Below are 18,427 nucleotides of genomic sequence, written 5' to 3'. Positions count from 1 at the left end.
GCTCTTAAGGAACATTCTAGAAGGGAGGACTGTCAGTCTAAAAGAAGCCCTAGCATGGATTGGTGATTAGGCTATTGTTGAGAGCACAAGTCTTGAGACAGACACGGGGTTGAATTCTGCCCTTACCATAACTAGCTGTGTGAGTCTGGACAAGACACTTAACCTATGTAAGCCCCAGTCATAGAATACATTTATTGTGTACCAAATCTGAGGCAAGCAGCTTCTTGCTATGTAAAGTCAGAAAAATATTAGTACCTCATTCCTAAGGTTGATGTAAACTTGAAGTTAGATGCTCATAAGCAACTTGATTCAGTGCCTGGTGTGCAGGAGCTTCACTCAAATGTTAGGATAACTCCACCTGGGTGGAAAAAGGGGATGAGGAGAACAGGGAGCTAACTTGACTGGAAAGGCCACTGGATGTCCTGTGATGTTGCGGGCATCCCTGAGCACAGACCTCAGCGTCTAATCCGCAGCCGGTATGACCAGCTGGCTCACCCAGTGTAGACACAAGCTGGCTGGCTCCTGGCCAGCTCAAGGTGTTTCCCTTTGCCTGGAAACCGGAAGGTGTGGCTGAGGCAGGGCATGGAGGAGAGCAGCTCAACTAAAAAGTGGTGGAGAGGAGCCCCGCTCTTGGATCTCTCTGGTTCCCCCAAATGCTGGGGACCAGCTCCCCCAGGCTAAAGGAGACAAGTGAGTAGGGAGCCACCTGGGAAGAGCATTTCAGGACTGGGGGCTTGAAAAAGGCTTGGGTCCTTCTTGCCTGCTGGGAGCCTGGGGTTTGGGTCCAGCCCTAGGACAAGAGGTGAGGTGGGAGCTGAACTCCTTAGGAAGAGTTCCCCGAACTCCAGCACACGTGCAGGGCCCCCTGCTGTGAACCAGAGCCCCGGGTAACCAGGCCCCCAGATCGGTGGGGGAGATGAGAATAAAGTGCACCCCCACCCCCACCCCAGGTCTGGACCAGGACGAGGGCCCAGTAGCAATGCCGGCCGCCTGAGCTTCACACCATGTATACATACTGCTGCCTGGCGCCTGGGCAGGACGTCTGGCCTCTGCTGCAGCACCTCACCTACACCTACCTGCCCGCCCCTCCGCTGCTGCCCCCCATTCAGGCCCACAACTTCTGCAGCCGGCCCCCGAGCCTGAGCGCGGGCGAGTGGGCGGCTCCGAGGGAATACCACTGCTTCCACGCCACAGGCGCGACGCTAGTGATCACGCCGCCCTTGTGGGCCTTCCCGCAGGCCTACGCTGCGGCCCTGCAACCACCGTTCCCAGCGCCCGGCTACCCAGGGCCGTCGCTTCAGAAGCCCGCAGATGCGGGGCTGGCGGCGGTCGAGAGCGGGACGCAGTGGCCGGAAGGCAGCAGCCTGCACGCTGAGCTGCACTGGGGCCGCGTGGAACGTACGCTCCCGCCGGGCCTCGATCTGCCGGACTTCGTGCGCCGGGAGTTGCGACGAGCGTACGGCACGTACCCACGCACCGACGTGCGCGTCACCTATCGCGGCGGCGAGTTCCTGCTGCAGGGTGCACCGCGCGTGCGCGAGCCCGAGTACCGTACGGAGAGGCGAGTGCTGCGCCGGCCAGCCAGCAGCTGCAGCGGCTACAGCATCCCCGCGGGGGAAGCGGCGGAGCGCGGCCGCCGGAAGAAGAGGAAAAACTTGAGCTGAGGGCGCCGCGAGGCCCGGCGGCCGGCCAGGGTGAGCACGCGCGCGGCTCTCCTCCTGCCGCCGCAGCTGTGCGCTGGGGCTGGGTGCACCTGTCACCTCTTTTTTTTTTAACCACCGCCCACTTCCTGCACTTCCTTGATTTCTCTCAGGTTATTGCTGGATGGCGGGGCAAGGGCGAGAATGGATCAAGGACATCTCTGGGTGGGTGTCCTATTACTCCTTCCTTCTACTTGGACTTGGGAAGCCTGAGTGTGTGTGGTGGAAGGAGGGCCTGAACCCTTTGTTTCCTCTCTCCTTCCTCCCCATCTTCTTCCTCTTTGAAGCCTGCCCTGCAATAAGCCCCCACTTTCGCTTTTTCCTCTCCTCCCTCCAGCAAAGCTCTCCAAACTCCCCAAGCTGAGGGCCCACCTATCCCCAGCTTGTAAGAAAAGTAAATAAATGAGTGAAGTCAAGTGTAGGCTTCAAGATCATTTTTATGCCTGGGGATAGGGGTTTTTCTTCATCTGTGTAAGGTGAGCCTTACTTTCCATCTTGGGGTACAAGGTGTTGGAGGTGAGGATTAGAGTGGACCTCTGGAAAAAGTATGCTTCCTCACTGGCTGGGCCTCACTCTCCCTTAACCAGCTCCCTTCCAGTGCGGGAGGACACTCTTCTAGGTCCTGAGGCCCACCACCCCCAGAGAGATTCGGAGGGCATAAGCTATTTTGTTGAGGCGTGGATGACAGGCATGGCTGAGGAAGGCTGAGGAGGGGATCCATAATCAGATCCATAATGGCTCTGACATTTTCTAGACTCTGAGCCTCAGTTTCTTCATCTGTAAAAGAAGAAGAAAACCAACCCAGCCTACATGGAAAATTTACCAACGTTTAAATTTAAGATGAATGTCACTTCTTGTCTCCTGATTCTTGCTAACAGTGTTTAATAGGGTGAATTTGCAATATTATAGGAGTTTGCTGGAGGGTTAGGCCACACATCCAATTTTAACTAAGGGTCTGGCCAGACCACCAGATCTGATGCCCAAGCTGTATAAATTTGGCTCCTATTGGAATTGCTTTCACTGAACTTCCATTTGTGGTTGGCCAACAGCTACCTGGATATACAGGTATGTTATTGAAGCTGTAGATCACTTGATTGAACACTGCTGTATTTATGAGCTTCATGGAGAAGTTCTATTAAACCTCAGCATTTGGTAAAGATGTTTCTACTGATAAGTTGTTTGCTTTTATCTTTGAATCACCAAGGATCTCATAATTGATCATATTTTTCTATTTGCCCTGGTTTCTAGGGAGCCAAATTTGCTTAGCATCTTTTGTGTAAAACCTTGATCCTGAACTGTTACCCCTAGTTTCATCTTATTTTCCTTTCCTTTTTTATTTTTTAATTATAAAGACACAGGGAGGTGTTGTAGTGTGATGGGTTTGCTGTGTGACCTTAGATGAATTGCTTAATGTCCCTGAACCAATTTCCTCATTGCAAATGGGAATGATAGTATTAGGACCTATCTCATAAGATTATTGAGAAGGTACTGTGAAATCCTGCACAAAAAATGTTTACCACAGTGCCTGTCATGTACTAAGTGCTCAAAGGGTAGTGTTTGTTCTTAAAAAGTAGTCTGCAATACAGAAATTTATAAAATAGGAAGTTAAAATCTGTTCTAATATCTCTCACCCCCAAATGATCACTGAAGTCCAATCTAGTATTTTTTACTATTTTTTTCTGTTCACCTAGTATTAATTACATAAAATGAATTGCACAGTTTTGCTTGTTGCATTATACATTAAGTATATCTTGGACATCATTTTATGCCAATGCGCATGGAGTTACCTCATTCTTTAACAGTCATCCAATATTCTATAGCATTTGGATTCTTTCCAGCTTTTAGCTATTAAAAGTCCATCCAACAAATTTCTTGAGTGCCTTTTATTTGCCAGGAACAGTGGTAGGCCCTGAGGATACCATAGTGAATGAGACAGCCATGGCAGTTTCTGTCCTTATGGAAGATATTTAAGCTGAGATCTAAAGAATATGAAGAAGTTAGCCATGCAAAGAGAAGGGTGAGGGGAAGCCAGGCAGGAAGTATGGTGGGTGCAAACGTCCCAAGGAATGAAAGTTATCTTTATTCACTCAACAGGCATTTGAGAGCCCACAGTTTGCTGGGCAGTGTTCTAGGCACTGGTACTACGGGAGAAAAACCAAACAACTCCCTGCCCTCGTGGAGCCTACTTTAGAGGTGTAATGTAGAGAAACAGAGACTGACAACAAGCAAATGGGAATATACGATGTAATGTCACACAGTGATAAGTAATGGGGTGCTGTTTTCGACAGGATAATTAGGGAAGGCTTCTCTGAAGAGGTGACTCTTGAGTGGAGACCTAATAAAGACCTTTACGAGCCATTTGAATAGCTGGGGGAGAAAAGCAAGTACAAACACCCTTTGGCTGGGGTGTCCTTGTTCTGTGAGCGAGCGGGAAAGTGATAATTAATGAGGTTACAGATGAGGCTGGATCCTGTGGTACCTTGAAGCCATGTAGAGAAATTTGGATTTTATTCTTAGGGGATGGAGGGTTATGAGCAGGGGGAAATGTGATGAGATTTTTTTTTTTAAGTTATTCTGGGTACTGTGTGGAAAAGAGACTATAGAGGGGCCATTTTGAAAATCGGGAGAGCAGTTAGGAGGCTTTTGAAGTAATACAGGCAAAAAATAAGCTGATGGCTTGGTCTTATTTGGAAGCTGTGAGGGTAATGAGAATAAATGTCCTTGAATATGCATCTTTATTCACATACACGAGTGTTAAATTGTGGAATCTGAAGTCTTAGAATTAGAAATTGAATCATTGAACAATGCCACCCTAGCAGCACAAGCACAGCCAGTGCCTAGATCTTTGGTTCTAAATTACATTCTCCAGTAAAAGGAACCAGTCCCCTCGGGAAAATGGCTGATTCCAAGGCTGTGGCAGGGAAGGTACAAGATGAGACTGGAACAACTTGTGCCAGAAAATAAAGGACTGATCAAAAATGTCAAAAGAACAAAGGAGCCAACTTGAAGGGACTTCCACTGACCAAATCAAGGACAGTTTAAGCATAGAAACAAATAATCACAGTAACAGATTATAACCTGCTGAATAAAATAAGGATCCCTAAGTCCATACTAATGCTAACTAAAAAATACATATGAAAGGAAAGCTCTTCCTTATAGTAGAAGTAATGATGAAATTAGAAAATCACCATTCCCAATCATCAGAGTAAAGATTGATTCAGGTGATAATCATTTCTGAATACTAAAACTGATGGGTGAAAGTTTGATGTGAAACTGGATATTTATATAGTTTCAAATATGTTCCAATAAGATATTTATTAATTACAAATTTTAAAATAGTAACCTGAAAAAAAATAGTAACGTGATAATATAATAGAGAAAACTGGTGGATAACACTTTAACCCCATTGCAGTAGTCCCTCTTAAAGTCTTTCTTACCATCTTTAATGGGTTTCTTTAAAAAAATTTTTTTCAATTTATTTATTTATTTTTGGCTGCATTGGGTCTTCGGTGCTGCGCACGGGCTTTCTCTGGTTGCGGCACGCAGGCTTCTCATTGCGGTGGCCTCTCTTGTTGCAGAGCACGGTCTCTAGGCACGCAGGCTTCAGTAGTTGTGGTGCACGGGCTCTAGAGCGCAGGCTCAGTGGTTGTGATGCACAGGCTTAGTTGCTCCGCGACATGTGGGATCTTCCCGGACCAGGGATTGAACCCATGTCCCTTGCATTGGCAGGTGGATTCTTAACCACTGTGCCACCAGGGAAGTCCATAAAATTTTTTCTTTAACAGAGACAAATTGACATCATGTGCTGTCTGATATGTTAAACTGAAAAATACAACATCAGTTCAGCAGTAAGGCATAATCATGAGGAAACCTCAGATAAACCTAAATTGATAGAAAATTGTTCAAAAATGTCAATGTCATACAAGACAAAGGTTTCAGGTCAAAGGAGACAAAAAGAGGCATGAAAACTAAATGCAACACATGATCCTGTTTTGGATCCTGGACCAGAATGAAAATTGTTGTGAAGGACAGTGTCGGGACAAGTAACAAGATTTGAATGAGGACTATAGATTAGAGAAAGCAGCATGGCAAAACGTTAACAGTTGGTCAATCTGGTAGAAGGCTAAGCCAGAGTTCTTTGTACGATTCTGGCTACTTTAAGTTTGAAATAATTTCTAACTAAAAATAAAAATAGCAATAATAAGTAAATTGAATCTCTGGATCAAAAAGGATATACACTTAAAATGTACTCTGTCACAGGTTTTATGTTTTAATCTTAGAGAATTGTCTGCATGCTGGTAAGCCTCCTCTAATCCTTTTTTTGAAACAAGGCAGGCTTCAAGTAAATCATGAGTCTCATACCAAGTTAGGTGTGTTCTGAATCCCCTTCCTTTTCTATCGTCTCAGGTCCAGACCCTTGAAGTCTCTCAACTTACCCCATCTCGGGACTTCCCTGGTGGCTCAGTGGTTAAGAATCCGCCTGCCAATGTAGGGGACGTGGGTTTGAGCCCTAGTCCGGGAAGATCCCACATGCCGCGCAGCAACTAAGCCCATGCGCCACTACTACTGAGCCTGCGCTCTAGAGCCCGCGAGCCACAACTACTGAGCCTGCAAGCCACAACTACTGAAGCCCGCGTGCTCTAGGGCCCACGTGCCGCAGCTACTGAGTCCGCATGCCTAGAGCCCGTGCTCCGCAACAAGAGAAGTCACTGCAATGAGAAGCCCGCCCGCGCACCGCAACGTGAAGAGTAGACCCCGCTCACCGCAACTAGAGAAAGATCGCACGCAGCAACGAAGACCCAACACAGCCAAAATTAATTAATTAATTTTTAAAAAAGAACTAAGTACACATCCCCCAAAATTCCATTCACAGGAATTTAAAAACAAAAAAAACACTTCCCCATCTCTGAGAATCCGCATTGCTCACATTCTTCCCCCAAGTCTTCCACATATGCCCTGGAAATGCCCAGAGACTGCAAACAGTATACCCCTATCCCCCAGCCCCAGTGAGGGAGGAGGCCCCCAATTACAGGCTTTTTGAAGGAAGTGCTGCCACTCAGCTCAGTCCAACATGCCAGTCCTTCCAAACCCCAGTGCTTGCTCCAGCCCTAAGGATGTAAAGAAGCCCTGCAGGGAGCCTAGATGCTTCTTTCTTTGTTCTTTCTTTGTTCTTTTCTTTGAACTTAACCCTTAGAACTCATAAAACATCTGGGCTGCCAGGGACTTTACTGTTCACCTGACCTTATGCTGGGAAACCGAGGCCAGAGAGAAGGAGTGACTCACCCAATATCACACAGTAGGTGGGAATCCAGAGCGTCTAGATCCCAGCAGGGCTTGGGCTACCAAACTCATCTTGGTGGCCTTCTCCTCCTGGCCTTGCCCCAGCTTTACCCAACCCTGGCATCTGGTCTAGAGCCCTTTGCTCAATAAACCCTGACTGACCAATTTTAAACCCTGTCCTACCTCCCAGCTGGGTAGCTCACATCCTACTGAAGGGAGGATAATAAGAATCATAACAGGGAGTTCCCTGGTGGCCCAGTGGTTAGGATTTGGTGCTTTCACAGTGGAGGCCCAGGTTCGATCCCTGGCCAGGGAACCATCCCGCATGCCATGTGACATGGCATAGCCAAAATACACACACACACACACAAAAGAAAAAAGAATCATAGCAATCTCACACACTTAACTCAGAACTTACTATGTGCAGGCACTGTGCTAGAGCCCTGTACAAAAACTATCATTTAATCTTCACAAAAACCTTGATGTGGATATAATTATTATTCCCATTTATAGATTAGGAAACTGAGGCCGATAGAAGTTAACAACTTACCCAAGGGTACACACAGAGAATACACCTGGGAAATCTGACTGTAGCCTTAACATCTAGGCCAAACTGCCTCTTCATACATGAGACACACTCAGCAAAATACAAGGAACGTTTATTGAACAGCCACTCTGTGTAGGACACAGGACTAGACACTCTGGGGCTCGTGAATCAAGCCCCACTGGAAGCGGAGTGCGGAGGATTTGTAGGAGATCGTATGCATCATTGAGGGGTTGAAGAAGATTCTTGTAAGAGGCATCTGAGAGAGGCTTTGAAGGATGTATAGGATTCCAACAGATAGCGATGGAATGGAGGTGTCCCAGGGAGAACTGAGGAGGGATCAGCATGAATAAAAGCATGCAGCGGGAGCAGGAAGTAGCAGGGTTTCATTGGAGGACAGGTTATAACCAGGGAGCAATGGAAGATCAGGCTTGAAAGCTAAGTGGAGGCCATACTTTGAAAGACTTTAATGGCAAGGTGAGGAGTTTTGGGGAGCCATTGAAGTCTTTGACAAGAAGAGTAACTCGAAGTTATTAAAAGTTCTGGCAGGTGGCAGCACCTGGCTGGGACGCTGTGAGTCTGAGATAGCAGGTCCCCCATGACCTCAGTATTGACAGTACAGCACAGCCAGGCACCAGAACTGAGTCCCCAGGGCATTTGCTAGAGCTCACAGCCTATGGAATTCAGTTCTCAGAGCCAGATGGCCAAAGTTCTCTTAGCCTTGATGCTGCTCTCCTGTGCTCCCTTCTGTGAATTTTCCCCCATTCCCAGGATGTGTCAGAAGAGGAACCTGGGATCTCAAGATTCCTCCTATCCCATCGAGGGTCTGAGCTCAGAGCTGAAAATAGGGGCCCATTGCTAGGGAAAGAGGTAAGGGTTCTCTAAATTCTAACAGGATACTGATGTAGGATATGAGGGGAGGGGACTCAGGGCTGTGGTAGGGATTCCGTGGGTACTGCAGAGTCAGACCCGTCATCTCCTGCCCAGATACGCTCCTGGTGGGGCCAGATGTGGAACTGGATGGGCAAGGGGTTAGGGGAACAGCCAGAACATGTACACTGAGAAGGGCATTTCTCTAGAGAATGAGTGGCTTCCTGAGCCAAAGAGGACCCACAAAATATGGATCCCCAAGGTAGAGGGAGGTCCAGGAGTCCCAGCTCCCTGAAAATCTCCCCACCTGAAGTGAAGATCTGAAGTACCTGGGATAGATAAGGGAGCAGAAGAGAAAGACTTCCCTGAAACACACGTTGACTTTCTACAGAGTTAAACTGAGGGCTGGGGTGCTATTCCTATTCACAGGGCGGACCTGCAGCCTATCCCTGGAGATGGGAGAGGCAAGCTGGCAGGCTCAGGAGTCACCCTACCCCCACCCTGCTTGAGTTGAGAGAAAGGGGTCTGCACTTACCCATGAAGCGTCTTCTCTCCCTCCTGGAGCTGGATCTACAGTGATGCTCCCAGAGACTGCTCCTTAAATAGGGCCCGCCCCAGCCAACTCCCGCCCCCGCCCCATCCTGGCTCTTCTGAGAAAGGAGGAAGGTGTGGGAGGGCCAGGCACCCTGCCCAGAGAGCCCTTGCTGACCTCAAGCAAGAGTGGGGACCCCCCTCTTCCCCCCCACCCCATCTTTCAAAGCGTTCCCTTCCTCACCTCAGTCTCTGAGTCCCTCCCACCCCTTGAGACCAGCCAGCTGGGTTCTTTCTCTGCTCTTAATGTCTGGGAAATCTGCTCTTTATGCCTAATTCAAGCCCAATTTCCTCATTCTGAGGTTGGATGATGGGGAATTGATGTGCTAGGGGAAGCTTCAGCGCAGGCTTCTAGCTTCTCCCATCAGCTCAGGAGACCCAGCATCTGTTGCAGAATTCGTTTGACGGAATGGGGAGAGAGGAGGTATCGCTATACCTCCTTTCACCTCATGTAGCTTCAAGCACCATCCAAAGCGTAACTGGAGTTTGTTCCCATCCTGTGGAGAGAGATTGAGACCTGAGGGGACAGCAAATTAGGAGCTTAAGGTCCAGCCTGCTATGGAATGTCGAGACGGACAAGTGATCCCTGGATCCCCTGCCTTACAGTTTGTGTGTGTCCTTGTGCCTGTGGTGGTCCCTCTCCTCAGCCCACTCTCTGTCCTCTGACTCCAAAACCTAACCCTTGCTGCACAGAGTTGAGACTCTCCAGGGTCTGAACTGGGAATTGAGGGGCTCCCTCTAAATGGTCTTTCCCATCATCCTTCCCTGAAAGCTCAGGAAGTTCTTTCCCACGATAATATGTAGCTACATCCAACTGCTATTCAAGAAACAGGCCGTGGGGGAGGGGGAATGGTATGCCTCAGGGATGGCCACAAGGGTCCTGAGCCAGGACTAGGGACAGCTCTTCTGAGGAAACCTGAAAATTCCTGTAATGGGGGTGGTAGGGAGAGAAGAGTCATCATCAGTATTGTGCAACGGAGGGGGAGGGAGGATAGGGGACTGGGGGAGGGGAGCGATGGCCAAGTCTTTAGAGGGCTGGCAGCTATCCATCACCCCTTTCCCAGGGGCCTGCTTGGCCAGAGTTGAAAGTGGCTGTCACCTCACACCTCATTAACCCCAGCAGCACCAGGCTGGCAGCAGCAGTGCTTTTATGGGAGACACGTTGCTAAAGGTGCTTCCTCCTTCTTCCCTCCCCTTTCCTGCCCCCTCTCCCCAGCAGCCAACATCTTGCTCTCTTTGAGGCCAGACGATCCTGGTGGGGAGGTGGGAGGCTGCTGTGAGGGACAGGACTGGAAGAGGGAGCAGTGATCCCCTTTTTCTCCATATTTTGGCACTGCCTCGGTCCTTAGGGAAGAGAGGATGGGACTTTCTACCTTGGACTGTGAGCTCCTGTGGATAGGGACAATCTCTGGGTCCCCAGCACCCTACAAGGGGACTAGCCCTGAAAAGAGGCTCATCCCTGCTGATCGGGGATGGGAGAGTTCATCCTTGAATGGAACTCCTTCCCTCATGACCCATTAAAGGGTTCTTGGGAAGGGAAGGCTATGGGCTTCCCCACAGGGTAGTACCGGGAAGCTCCGTAGCAGGAAGAGAAAGAGGAAGCTGAGGCCTTACAAGGTACTGGAGTTCAGCCGTCCTGTCATAAATGAGAAGCCCTGCCAATTCGGGCATGAAGTTACCGGGGGTGGGCATGGCCTGCAGGCCGTCCTGGATCTGCGCTCAGGTGTATCCTCGCTCAGAGCACCTGCTGCCCCGCCTTCCCCATCCAAACCAGGCTCCAGGTCCCAAGACGCAGGCCCTGTAACCCACACTAATCTTGGGGAAACATCGCTGTTAAGAGAATACAAAGGAGAGTTAGATATGGCGGGTAAGTCAGCACCTCAGAGTTGTTGGGTGACAGGGCTTGAATATGGACTGGACACGAAGGGGGAGAGACGGGATTTGGGGAAGAACACTGGATCTAGGAGTAGGGCCACCAGAACCAACCAGGGAGAGACAAGGGCGGGGTGGGGGTGGGGAAGCTACAGGATTTGAGGGCGGAGATTTGGGGGCGAGGAAATAAGACGGATGGGAAGACACCGAGTGGGGTCAAAATGTTCTCCCGTCTGTGCAGACGGCAAGGCACTAGGAGGGGATACAGTCAGTCACTGAGACTCCACCCACTGGCTGGACCTCCACGCCTAACTCCTCCCTACTGTCAACAAAAATGGCCGCCGCGGGATCTCGCCCAAAGCTCTGAGACAAATGAGAATGGTAGCAGGAGCACCGCCCACTTGTGGGCATGCCCTTCTTAAAAATGGCTACCATGGCGCTTCTGGAAAGTAACCGCTCTGGGCCCCGCCTTTGATCTCGTTGGTGGGGCTGGGGGATGAGAGCTGCACCGCGCGGGACAAATCGCCGGCGGCGCCCGACGGAGCAGGTGATTTCCCCTCCAGGCCCCGGCCCAGGGCTAAGAGAGTCGCGGAGAGCGTTGACCCAGGGTACCCGTCCTGTGTGTCTCCCCACGGTACCCCCCGGGGCCCGCCGGAACCCCATCTCTGATTCTCGCCGTGGCCTGTATCAAGGCACATCCTAACCTGCTCAGGCCTCCCTCGTCATGTGTCCCTCAGGGCCGCAACCGCATCCCTGTGCCCTCGGGCCCACTATTCTGGATGCTTATGGGTACCCCGCTAGCTCGTTTAGGGAGCTCCTGCTTCAGGGGTCGGCCATCATCATGGTCCCACTTCCTGTATTCCCGCCTCCCCCCATTTGTGCTCCTGCCTGACTTTGGATGCCGGAATCCCTTGTGTACCCATCGGTGTCCTTGGCTCCTCTAAGACCTGACTTGGGGGTCAGGGTACAATGATGTGCTCTGGAACCTGCGTTATGGGACTAGGGCCCCAGGAGCTGGGCTTCATAAGGGCTGGGAGAAGCAGTGAAGACCTCGTTTCTAGACCCTCTTGAGTGCCCCAGACTTCTTCCACTCTGCTTCCCAGAATTCCTCCTTCCACATGGCCTTCTGCTCTCCCTCCACCTTGGGCATCTCCCCACCCCAAGGGAACAACATGGTACTCCTTCCCCCAGTCTCACTTAAACTTGTCCAGGGGGGTTTTATGGAACATCTGGAAAGTCCAGGCCTGTACTTGGTCCCGGGGATGCTCTCAGACCAGCCGAGGGCAGTGAGGATGGGGCAGTCAGGGTTGGCTCCAGGGAGGAAGTGAGGCCTGCAGAGTGAGAGGCGAAGGGAAAGACATTCTGAATGGGGAGAATGGTGTGAGCAAAGATTCCGAGGTAGGCAGAGGGCCAGCCAAGCAGGAGAGAATCAGATTACAGGCTGGGGACTGACCATTTGCATCATGAAAGGTGGTATAGTGTAGTGGTTAACAATGAGCCAGACTGCCTGGGTGTAAATCTGCCATTAACTTACTGTGTGACCCTGGGCAAGTTACTTAACCTCTCAGTGCCTCCATTTCCTTTTGGGTAAATGGGATAATATCAATATGATATATTAGTATCTATATGTTAAGGTAATTGTGAGGATTAGGTAAGTTAATACATGTAAAGTGCATAGAACAATCCCTGATAGATTGTAAGCAGTCAGTAGATGCTAAATATTTTTGCCTTCATCAGAGGTGTTTAAACAGGACTCATGACAGGATGACAATCACATTTCATGGGTGCAGCTAACCAGTGGACTCTTATTTGGAGCCCCCAGGAAGTAACGGGGTTCTGTGGGCTATATCCAGAATTTGAAAAGTCTCAGGGAAATCATGTTCTTGCCCTGGAGAAGGCTGGCTGTTCAGGCTGCAGCTTCCCCAGCTTAGGGACTATGGAGGAGAAATATTAGGAGACGCCTCTGGGTAGGAAAGAGATGCTGAGGAAGCCTAGGGGGATGGAGAAGGGTGAAAAAGAAGTGGCAAGCTTTGAAGGCTGGGTGAAGTTTGGGCAGCCCAAGAACAGGAGGAAGGGGGATGTTCCATTAGGAGACAAGTTAGAGCAAAAGCTCAGGGCAGGAAGACTTTTTTATTTGGGCACAGTGGGGGGGGGTGTTTCCTAATAATAACTCCCTGGCTCTTGGACCTTGGTTAGAAACCTAGGGGCATCAGACACATCCCTGAGAGCTTCTTCCCTAGAAGTTTTCATGCAGCATCCGTGGACTTTTGTCCCAGCAGAGGTTGGCAGGCAACTGCTAGCAGCCAGGATTGGTATAACCCAGGGTGGATGTAGGTCTCCCTAGGGGGCTGACTTCTTGGGGGAGTTTGCATGATGGGATCTGGTATGCCCTGTCTGAGCAGTTCTCTTCCTCCCCAGGGCCTACGCTAGGGTCTGGAGCAAGAGGCTAGCCTCCCCTGGTAGGATAGGGCTTCTCAGTTCTCCTGTCCTGAGCAACCCCTGTGCTGTCACGGCAACTCTGTGTTACCAGTCAGGGGACAAGGGAACTGCGATAATAGATGGTAGCCCTATCTCAACCCAATTGGAGGTCTTGACATCTCCCCATCCCCTGGAGTAGCCCCTAGAATATACACTCACTCAACTAGGTGTCCTGGATTTATCTCCTGACTACCACAGTCAAGCCAGGTGACTTTGGGCAAGTCACTAAACCCACTCAGCTTCAATCTCTTCATTTCTAAAGTGGGGAGTAACTGTTTATTGAGTGTCTACTTCACAGAAGACACTGAGTGTACATTGATGAATAAGCCAGGAGTGTAGTCTCTGCCCTCATGAAACATGTGGAAGAAACATTAAACATTGCCCCAATAATGTTTTGATTATAGCTGTAAAAGGTGCTGCTAAGTAAGGAAAAGTGTAGTCTGCAATGAGGATGTAAGATAGAGGAGACCAAACCAGTTCTAAAGGGTCAGGGGAGCATCCCTTGAAGGAAATTGTAAGCTGAAACCTGAAAGGTGAGAGGAGTTAGCAAGTGAAGGGGTGGAGGTGGCACGTTGCCCAGGCAGAGGAAACAGTTTGTGCAAAGACCCTTGCTGTGAAAAAGCTGGAGTGCTGGCAAGCTGAAAGCAAGCCGGGGTGGAGGGGAGTGATCCCGGGGGTGGGTGGTGCGTGGTGAGGCTGGAGAGATGTAGGCAGGAGTAAGGCCCTGAATTGAGGGCCATAAAAAGAAGCTGGACTTATCTGAAGGGAAGCAGGAAATCACTGATAGATTTTAAGCAGAAAAAGTGTGATTTTTTGGTAAATATTGTACAGCCATGATCTTTGTAGAGAATAGGTTGTTGGGGGAAAGATGGTAGTGGGGAGAACATTTAGGAAACTCCTGCAGTTAAGGCAAGAGTTGGAGCCAAGTGGGAGTAGAGATGGAGACAAGTAGATATGTTGAGGGATAATGGTCAGGGCATGGTGACTGATTGGATGTGAGAAGGCAAGAGGTAGGATGGTGTCAATGATAATTCCCAGACTTGTGGCAGGAACAGCTGGGTACATGGACATGTGTATACTGAGGACAGCCTTGGAGGAATAAAAGACTTGGAAGAATGTCAGTTTGGGACATGTTAAGTCATCCCCACAGAGGTGTCAGGGAGGTAGACGTACAAGTGTGTAGCTCAGAGGAGGAGACTGGACTATAGGATTGGACATTTGGGAATTGGTGACATGGAGTTGGTACAAGAAGATGTGGGCCCAGATGAGATTTTCCAGAGAGAGAGGGTGCAGACTGAGGAGAAAGGAGAAGCAGCTTTGAGCCTGAACTTTGCTGCCACATTTAGAGGGAAGCAGAGGAGAGGGGGACAGAGAAGGAGCCTGGGAAGAAATGGCCAGAGAGGTAGAAGAGAAACAGGAGGATGTGATGCCTCCTAGACCAACATTGGTGCTACTTGAAAGGGCAAATATTAGGTGAAACTACAAGAAATTGCCTTTTTCTTTTCTTTTTCAGATCAAAAACAGGTAATATTGGCAAGTTCATATGGTTCAACCTAATGAGACCAAAACCTGAAAAAGTAACTCATGCCCTTAGCCTGAGAAAATTTAGTAGAGCAGAAGCCAGACTGAAGTTGGGGAGAAGTGGATAGAATGGAGAATAATAAGGGAATAGATTCAACAGGACCTGGTGATTGATTGATTGCAGCAGGGGTTGAGAGAGGGTGAAATCATGGGTAACCCCCAAGTTTCAGGTTCGGTAGCTGAGTGAGTCATGTTAGCTGGTGAAACAGGAGGAGGTGCCTGTTTGGAGGGGGAGTACACACATCGGGAGGATATGGTGAGTTGGGGCTAGGTGCAGTTTGAGGTGCCCCTGAGTCTCCTGAGTGGTGTAATGAGCTGACATTTGGACTCGTGGGTCTGGAGCAGTTCTTTACCAAGTAAATGTTCCTGACTACCAAATACAGACTTTAGGGAGTCAAAAGCATGTAAGTAGGAATGAAATAAGTGAATAAGTATTTATCGAGCACCTACTAAGTGCAGGCATTCTTCTAGGTGCTAGGGCTATACCAATGGATAAGACAAAGTATCCCCCCCTCAAACTCCCTCTTCTTGAAGCGTACATTCTGTGGGGGAGGACAACAGGCAAATAAACATAAAGATAACATGGAGCTGTAGTATATGCTATATAGAAAATAAAGCAGAGTAAGGGATTGGGGAGTATGGGGAATGCCTAATTTTGGTCGGTTAGTCAGGAAAGGTCTCTCTATGGAGGCAACATTTGAGCAGAGCCCTGGCAGAGGTGAGGGGATGAGCCATGTGGATATCTGGAGGAGACAGGTAGAAAGAAACTGGGCAAGTCTGAGGAATAGCAAGGAGGCTGCTGGGGCAGGAGTGGAGTTAGCAAGGAGGGAGTGGTGAGGTTGGAGAGGTAAGCAAAGGCCAGATCTTGTAGGGCTCCGTAGGCCTTGGGACGGAGGATGGAAAGTCCTCCATAGATAGGCCCAAGCTGCTGGAAGGGCAAGGACCTGGCAGGAAGAGAGAATTCATGAAAGGCTTCCCCTTCTATCTGGGCCCCAGAGCCAGAAAAGCCCCTTTGTGCAGAGGGTGGGTGGCCCACTCTGGGTGGGGGAATGGCTGTGCTCAGTCCTGAGGCCTGCTCCTTGGGGGGCTGGACAATGGGTCCCTTGTGGTTGGACTTGGGGGCCAAGTGGCCCTCTCAGTGATGGGATTCCTCAGCCAGGAGGCATGTGACCTCAAGACCTCGGCTTCTTTCCAGAGGGTCTAGGCCTACCGTTGGGGAATGGGGTGGGGAGATGGGGAGAGGTCGGGGGAGGGGGGAGGGAAACATCCACTCTGGAAACTTTCTCCTGAGACAGTGTCCTGCCCTGTCTCAGGCTGGAGGAGGTGGAGAGATAGGCAGGCAGGGGGCTGTGGCTCTGCTTGAGGGAGTGGGGGAGGGCTGAAGAACTGGAAGCTATGGGCAACATCAACAAATGGTTTCTACAGCAGGGCAGGAGGGAGGAGCTGGCCGCCCCTGGACCTGGTGGGCAGCAGCAGGCAGAAGAGGGCCTGACAAGCCTCTGTCTTGTGTCCCTTCAGAAGAGAGAGCATGGAGCTGGAGAGGATTGTCAGTGCAGCCCTCCTTGCCTTTGTTCAGACGCACCTCCCAGAGGCTGACCTCAGGTAGAAGCTGCTCTCCTAGAAGGGTCATGCTGGGGCCAGAGTTGGAGCTGCTGGGCAGTACTCTGGGCCTTGGCCAATGGAAAGACTGGGGTGGGAAGTACTCAGCCCTATTCCTCAGGTGGAGGAGGGCTGGTTATGATTTGCTGGTATGGCCTCACCTCTCATCCTGTTCCTGTCACCCTTGTTGAACAGATGGGAAACCAAAGCTCTGAGGGGGTCGGGGGGGGTGGGGGGTGGGATACTCTTCTGGGCTTAAGGCTTGAGGTCTGGCTCCTGGACCCCATGAAGCCCAGGGCTGGAGTCCCAGGCTAGGTGGCAATGCTGGAGGTAACAGGGCTTGTCCTGTCCCCTTGCTGCAGTGGCTTGGATGAGGTCATCTTCTCCTATGTGCTCGGGGTCCTTGAGGACCTGGGCCCCTCAGGCCCATCGGAGGAGAATTTCGATATGGAGGCCTTCACTGAGATGATGGAGGCCTATGTGCCTGGCTTCGCCTACATCCCAAGGTGGGGCCTGGCTGGGACCAAGAGGAGGAGGAGGGCTGGCTGATTGTGGAGGGTGGGCAGAGTTGTCCTTTTACCGCCCTCCTTGCCTTTTCAGAGGTACAATAGGGGAAATGATGCGGAAGCTCTCAGGGCAGTTGAGTGGTGCCAGGAACAAAGGTGAGTCTGGGAATCGGGCACTTGGGTGACTTAAACCCCCATCCTCCAAAGCCCTGGCAAACCTGTTGCTCTTTCTGCCTCTTTAAGAGAACCTGAAACCACAGAGCTCTGAGGTCCAAGGTCAGGTATCTGTCTCCCCAGAGCCTCTGCAGCGGCTCAAAGAAGAGACGATGTCTTCTCCGACTGCTGCTGGGGACACCCAAGATGAGGTACTGGTAGAGGAGGGTACCGACAAGGGAGCTAGGGCCCTGGAAAGGAAGAAGTATTGCCTCTTGTCAACATTTATGCCCACAGGCATCCGGCGCTGAGGAGGAACTGCTGCCAGGGGTGGACGTACTTCTGGAGGTGTTCCCTACCTGTTCGGTGGAGCAGGCCCAGTGGGTGTTGGCCAAAGCTCGAGGGGACTTGGAAGAAGCTGTGCAGATGCTGGTAGAGGGGAAGGAGGAGGGGCCTCCAGCCTGGGATGGCCCCAACCAGGTATCCTCTGCTAGACGGCCCCCCAACCCCATGTAACCTCAGCTATGTTCCACCTTAGTGTTAAGCCCCCGCCCCTAGCCTATCCCCATTTGCTTTTCCTGCTGGTACCCTAGGCCCTAGACAGGCTTCCCCTCTCTGCAGGACCTGCCCAGGCGCCTCAGAGGCCCCCAAAAGGATGAGCTGAAGTCTTTCATCCTGCAGAAGTGAGTCTGGGCTGGGCTGGGCCGGGCCGGGCCCTGCCCTTAGAGGGTTTTCCTAGGGTGGCAGGAGCTTCACCCAGCCAAGTTTTTGGCAGGTACATGATGGTGGATAGCGCAGAGGATCAGAAGATTCACCGGCCTATGGCTCCTAAGGAGGTGAGACGGTCGCAGCTCCTAGGGTCATGGAGTGGGTGCAACTGTCTCCTGGCTTCTACTACTCACTACCTGATTGCCTGACAGGCTCCCAAGAAGCTGATCCGATACATCGACAACCAGGTAGTGAGCACCAAAGGGGAGCGATTCAAAGATGTGCGGAACCCTGAGGCTGAGGAGATGAAGGCCACATACATCAACCTCAAGCCAGCCAGAAAGTACCGCTTCCACTGAGGCACTCGCCAGACTGCCGGAGCCGTCTAGGCTCAGATCCCAGAGGGATGCAGGAGCCCTACACCTCCACACAGGGCGCGCCGTAACTCCTGTCCCCCGTCTTTCCCTACTTCCTCGCTCCACAGTGTTAACCTCCTCTTGGAGCTGCCATGGGCACAGTAAAGGTAGCCCCAGGAAGGTGTGAGT

At 50.8% G+C, this 18,427-nt stretch overlaps 2 protein-coding genes across 6 annotated transcripts; both read left to right on the top strand.

Annotated features, from left to right (window-relative positions):
- Nucleotides 1–525: 525 nt before the first annotated feature.
- Nucleotides 526–16,422, top strand: C16H10orf95 (chromosome 16 C10orf95 homolog). Of its 3 annotated transcripts, XM_060126390.1 has the most exons (3): nucleotides 528–690; nucleotides 951–1,694; nucleotides 6,108–8,257. In XM_060126390.1, exon 2 carries the CDS (start codon nucleotides 1,005–1,007, stop codon nucleotides 1,662–1,664), a length of 660 nt encoding a protein of 219 aa, XP_059982373.1. In that variant the 5' UTR covers nucleotides 528–690; nucleotides 951–1,004; the 3' UTR covers nucleotides 1,665–1,694; nucleotides 6,108–8,257. The 3 variants fall into 3 exon arrangements, with proteins under 3 accessions (XP_059982374.1, XP_059982373.1, XP_059982372.1); XM_060126391.1 differs by lacking the exon at nucleotides 6,108–8,257 and adding an exon at nucleotides 16,345–16,422 and having other exon boundaries at nucleotides 526–1,694; XM_060126389.1 differs by having other exon boundaries at nucleotides 528–1,694.
- CUEDC2 (CUE domain containing 2) lies at nucleotides 8,376–18,418 on the top strand. 3 transcript variants are annotated; one of them, XM_060126387.1, is made up of 9 exons: nucleotides 8,376–8,394; nucleotides 16,435–16,518; nucleotides 16,878–17,021; nucleotides 17,116–17,177; nucleotides 17,265–17,386; nucleotides 17,472–17,654; nucleotides 17,796–17,857; nucleotides 17,950–18,010; nucleotides 18,095–18,418. In XM_060126387.1, the coding sequence occupies exons 2-9, from the start codon at nucleotides 16,445–16,447 to the stop codon at nucleotides 18,239–18,241; spliced, it is 855 nt and encodes a 284-aa protein (XP_059982370.1). In that variant the 5' UTR covers nucleotides 8,376–8,394; nucleotides 16,435–16,444; the 3' UTR covers nucleotides 18,242–18,418. The 3 variants fall into 3 exon arrangements, with proteins under 3 accessions (XP_059982370.1, XP_059982369.1, XP_059982371.1); XM_060126386.1 differs by lacking the exon at nucleotides 8,376–8,394 and adding an exon at nucleotides 11,250–11,404; XM_060126388.1 differs by lacking the exon at nucleotides 8,376–8,394 and adding an exon at nucleotides 11,445–11,465.
- Nucleotides 18,419–18,427: the final 9 nt, after the last annotated feature.

Source organism: Lagenorhynchus albirostris, chromosome 16 (assembly GCF_949774975.1).
Source record: "Lagenorhynchus albirostris chromosome 16, mLagAlb1.1, whole genome shotgun sequence".
In the NCBI taxonomy this organism is placed as follows: Eukaryota; Metazoa; Chordata; class Mammalia; order Artiodactyla; family Delphinidae; genus Lagenorhynchus; species Lagenorhynchus albirostris.
Note: the sequence above shows the minus strand (reverse complement) of the source record. Positions and strands in the feature narration are given on the sequence as shown.